General features: G+C 39.5%; 1 protein-coding gene across 1 annotated transcript in view; it reads left to right on the top strand.

Annotated features, from left to right (window-relative positions):
- UPK3A (uroplakin 3A) overlaps positions 1 to 4,979 on the top strand; it is a 60,141-nt gene extending 55,162 nt beyond the window's left edge. The window contains exons 3-7 of the mRNA XM_075344206.1: positions 178 to 318; positions 689 to 905; positions 1,002 to 1,081; positions 1,368 to 1,500; positions 3,899 to 4,979. Coding sequence (XP_075200321.1) covers positions 178 to 318; positions 689 to 905; positions 1,002 to 1,081; positions 1,368 to 1,500; positions 3,899 to 4,031 — 704 coding nt within the window. The 3' untranslated portion in view covers positions 4,032 to 4,979. The remainder of the gene's footprint in view (positions 1 to 177; positions 319 to 688; positions 906 to 1,001; positions 1,082 to 1,367; positions 1,501 to 3,898) is intronic.
- Positions 4,980 to 5,328: the final 349 nt, after the last annotated feature.

Below are 5,328 nucleotides of genomic sequence, written 5' to 3'. Positions count from 1 at the left end.
TTACATCCATCACACAACGCAAGTGTGAAACCAGCCTAAGAAGAGTGTATAAATTATCCTGTAGAACAATCGCAGTATATTTGTTTTGATTGGAATCTGAAACTCTTCAGGACTTGGAGTTCGTGCAAAAAAACCCCCCAGAAATTATTCACTCTGTTTTATCTTCCTTATTTCCAGCACACACCGTGGCGCCTTTATTATGCCGCTCCAGTGTCTGCAACATCAATCCAACCCAGAACACTGTCACCCTGGAGAGACCCTTCTGCTTCTACACAAAGACCACTCCGGACAAAGTCGCATTATACGTAATTAAGGATTGTAAGTGCAATCGTAAAGCGACACTGCCCCTATGTACAAGAATATACCGTACCTACTATAATACTGCCCCCTATGTACAAGAATATAACTACTATAATACTGCCCCTATGTACAAGAATATTACTACTATAATACTGCCCCCTATGTACAAGAATATAACTACTATAATACTGCCCCTATGTACAAGAATATAACTACTATAATACTGCCCCCTATGTACAAGAATATAACTACTATAATACTGCCCCCTATGTACAAGAATATAACTACTATAATACTGCCCCCTATGTACAAGAATATAACTACTATAATACTGCCCCTATGTACAAGAATATAACTGCTATAATAGTATGTTGCATTATTCTTTAAGCTGCTGTAAACAAGGTGCTGGCGTTGACCAATACAATCTACACAACAAATGGTGGAAGTTCAGGACCATATGTAGCCGACATTATTGCAAATCCCGACTGCGCTGAGACCCCGACCACCGCTGATGTGAACAAATACGTCTACCGTGTGGGAAGTAACGTGAACTGCTTCAATAGTGCGTACTGCAATGGACCTCTGGCCAATAACACTGCTTACAGGTATTCATTAAGTAAATTGGGGCACAGTTGCAGTACCAGTTACAACCAAATTACAAGGGTGGTGCTGTTTCATATGAAATTTTTTTTTTTTTTCAGGTTTAAATATGCATTTTACGATGCAAGTAATGCATTATTGATGGAATCAGACTGGTCTGCCCCAATCACAACTAAGCAAGGTAAGGACTAAGATCCCATGGTGTATGTTAATGGCGTATGACTTGTTGACTCCATTCAACTTTTTCCAGTTGGCCATTGTCTATAATCTTCTGTCATCTGCTTTATGCTGCTCAATTTCTCTAAAGTGCCTCTGCAGGAAAAGTGAGGTATTACACAGTTCATATATACATGAACAAGCTGGGACCTCCAGATTCAGGGACTCTGATACTTATTTTTAGCCATTATGGCAGCTAAATAACAAAAATTCCTTTTCAGTAACCCCCCCCAATGTTTTTACTCTTCTAGGAGTAGCTTCAACCAACATAGACACCTGGCCCGGAAGAAGGAGCGGTGGGATGATTGTCATCACCTCCATTCTTAGTGTGTTGACCTTCTTCGTCTTGGCCGGTCTTGTGGCTGCCATCATTACATATCTCATGTGAGTATATGGCTGGTATAAAAATAATGGGTTGGCAATTTATAAAATGGAGTGGCCCAAGAAGTGTGTGTGTGTGTGTGTGTGTGTGTGTGTGTGTGTGTGTGTGTGTGTGTGTGTGATTCTTGTACAATTTCCATAGCTAGCCAAACTGGCTGGGTTGGGCCATCCCTGGAACTGTTGGCTAGAAGGGTCAAAGGTGATGCTCATTAGACACCCATCACATTTTTGGCTCTTCTTACACAATTTTATTCTTAGGTTCTGGACCACTAGATCAGAGACCATCTAAGGCTACTTGGCTTATGTCTACCTACAGTGGATTTTAATAATCAGATTTTTGTAGGAAGAAGTTCAGGTGGAGAACCACTTAAGCAGACGTCAAATTCTGAGCTCTCTTCAGTGACCTAATTCTGTGTAGTACAAATACATGAGGTTGTTGGTGTATATACACAGACTACTTTGGACCTAAGTAATTAGATTTTTGTAGGAAGACGTTTAGGTGGAGAATTACTTAAGCAGACATCAAAATCGGAGCTCTCCTTAGTGACCCAATTCTGTGTAGTACAAATACAGGAGGTTGTTGGTATACGTGTCTATATGTACTACTTGGGGCTTAGTAATCAGATTTTTGGACTACTTGCTGTATGACAACCTCCTATATATTTCTACCGTACAGCTTTTGGTCACTTAACTGAGATCTGATTGAGGTCTACTTAGTTGGATATGAAGGCTAAACGTCTTTCTACAAAAATCTGATTACTACGGCCATAGTATAAAGACATCAATCAAGAAGTCTTTAATTAGGTCCACCATATGTAAACCTTATTGATCAGACATTTGTAGAAATGTTTTTAAAGGAGCCGGTGTGTATAATTTTCTATACGCGTACTGCATTGATGGGTCACTGAAACAAATTGACTTTGCAGTCCAATTAGTTGGGTTTCCACCTAAATTTTTCTCCAAAAATCTGATTACTACTGCCATAGTATTGTTTTGCTCCCCGTTCCCAAGGTTGAAGTTTGACTTGTGCTGTTTTAACAACCTTCTATAAAAGGTGGCCATGTTGTTAATGAAAACTTCTTTTTTCTGGCTGTTATTAATCAGATTTTTCTAGATCTACTGAGAAGTGCTATTTTGCTCATTTCTCCTCTGTGTGTGTATATAGATAAATGGCGATATATTATGTACTGTATCTTTATAATAGAAAAATCTGATTAATAGCCAGAAAACGCAGTTTTAATTAATATGGCCGCCTTTTTATAGAAGGTTATGTAGCTCGTGTCAGCATACACATAAGCTACTTTAAACTTTTCTAAAAAAATCTGATTACTGTGTCTTCTGTATGTAAAACTTTAGTGAAGATTTCTTGGTTAATGTCTATATACTATGGCAGTAGTAATCAGGTTTTTGTGGAAAAAGTAAAGAGCCAGCTAAGCAGACCTCTCCTCACTGACCTAATTTTGTCCAGCATAAATATAGGATATTGTCATGTAGCAGGTGTCGGGATACACATGGGATACTTTAACCTTAGTAATCAGATTTTTGTACTATGTACTGACACATGCTGTCAAGCAACCTCCTACATGTTTGTACTGCACAGATTTCAGTCATCGAACTTTTTTTTTTTTTTTCTTCTGCTTAGTTGGTTATGAAAACTTCTTTCTACAAAAATCTGATATCTTCATAACCAACTAAACAGACTTTAAAAAATTAAATTTAATTAAATAAAAAATCAGTTTTGTGACTGAAATCTGTGCAGTACAAACATGTAGGAGGTGGCATGATGTCATGTGTCAGTAATCAGATTTTTGTACCATTTACTAAGGCCAAAGTATCCTATGGTTTTCCTGACACCTGCTATATGACAATCTCCTATAGGTTTACCGGACAATATTAGGTCAGTGAAGCGAGGTCTGTTTAGCTGACTATTTAGTTTTTTCACAAAAATCTGATTACTGCTATAGTAGTGTGTGTGTGTGTGTGTATGTGTATATGTATGTGTGTATATATAACACACACACACACACACACACACACACACACACACACACACACACACACACACACACACACACACACACACACACATATATTATAATTCAGATCAATACTTAAAAATTAACTTTGGTGTAAAATCCTTCACATCGGCATCCTACTGTCCTTTCAACATTTCCAAAAACTCAGGAGGCAGCATTCTACTTCTTTCAAATAAAATCTTCTTTAATGGCCCATATCACAGGACATTTCGGTTAAAGGCTGACCTCTTTCCAACAGTCAGCCTTTGACCGAAACGTCCTGTGATGTAGGCCATTAAAGAAGATTTTATTTGAAAGAAGTAGAGTGCTGCCTCCTGATATTTTTGGAAATGGATATCTAAGTATTACTTCCTTCCTCCAAACAGGTCACCAACAAAGGAACTGGAACCTACAAGGCATGAAGGCCGTAGCGCTCATGCTGTGCCGCAGGGCCTGGAAGGAGGCACTACTGTCGCCGAGGGCACTGAACGCTACTCTACCACCGTCCTGGACTCCTGAAGCTCTGCAGAAATCCAGCGCAAATGACGGCTGAGCCATTTATGAAGTCATTTAATTAAATGCCCACTGACTGATTTCTAGCTGGGGGACACTGACTATTGGGGTTTTGCACCCTATGAATGACGTCGCTCTCGTAATCTCCTAAATAAAGGGGTTGTCTGGAGATCTCTATATATTGATGACCCATGCTTATCAGATTGTTGGGGGGGGGGGGGGGTCTGATTCCTGTCACTGATAGGGTTGCGGCAATCCAGTGAGCACTGCAGCCTTCTTATTGTTTACACTGCCCCATAATCTATATATACCTGGAATTTCACTCGGCAGCCCCCTCCCCTGTATATACCTGAAATTTGACTGCATGCATATATATTCTAAGGATAGGTCATCAATCTAAAAATCATGGAACACTACTTTTCAGAAGGGGTTGTTCAGTTAAACCATGACTAACTGGTTTCTTCCAGAGATAGTGTCACATGTGCCCAATGGTTGTTCTTGGTATTTGAGCTATGACTAGGTCTGAGCTGCAGTACCACAATCTACCTGTGAGCATGTGTGGTGCTATTTCTGGAAGAAAGTGGGCATCTTTTTTGGTATTGAACAATCCCTTTAAATTCTTTCAACAAACGGAGGTCTCTACAAGTGCCTGGCTACTGCCATTTATCAGTACAGAATGTATTTCCACAGGCCCCCCCCCCCCCCCCCTTTTCTCAACACATAGGACCATATTTTCGAGTATGTATGGACATACCACTTGGTCTGTAAAGCTTGTTTTTTCAGGAGTTGGGGTATGTACCCTGGTCGCCCCTTTCTTTATACAACGCTCAAGTAATCGTTGAAGTATGAGATCCTTGACTTCTTTACTACTGGTACTATATACACATTGAAATGTATTAGCGGCTTCCGTGGCTGCAGCTGTTTTTAAGGAAATGTTGACTTGTTTGTTTTGTTTTTGGCTTTTCTAAATAAACTTTTGTGTAAGTGACCAGTCTGGCATGTAAATGAAGGGGACAAAAAGTAAATGCAGAGATCTTTTCTAGGTTTTGACTAGAAAACTATAGCTGTCGGGGGGGGGGGGGGGGGTGTGAGGGTAAAATGAAGATTGATATGTGATGTTTAGACCATTATCCAAACTTTGTCACAAGAACTTTTTTTTTTTTTTTTTTTTTTTTATTTTTTCTTCTTCTTCTTCTGGGCTATCCTCTCAATTCATGGGAAAAATCTGCATTCACTAAAGAAAGCTGTCCCCCATTACTGAAGGATGACAGTTGGTGCTTATAAGATTCTATGGAGAGGGGAG

This window comes from Anomaloglossus baeobatrachus, chromosome 4, assembly GCF_048569485.1.
Source record: "Anomaloglossus baeobatrachus isolate aAnoBae1 chromosome 4, aAnoBae1.hap1, whole genome shotgun sequence".
In the NCBI taxonomy this organism is placed as follows: domain Eukaryota; kingdom Metazoa; phylum Chordata; class Amphibia; order Anura; family Aromobatidae; genus Anomaloglossus; species Anomaloglossus baeobatrachus.
This window is presented reverse-complemented; position numbering and strand designations above follow the sequence as displayed.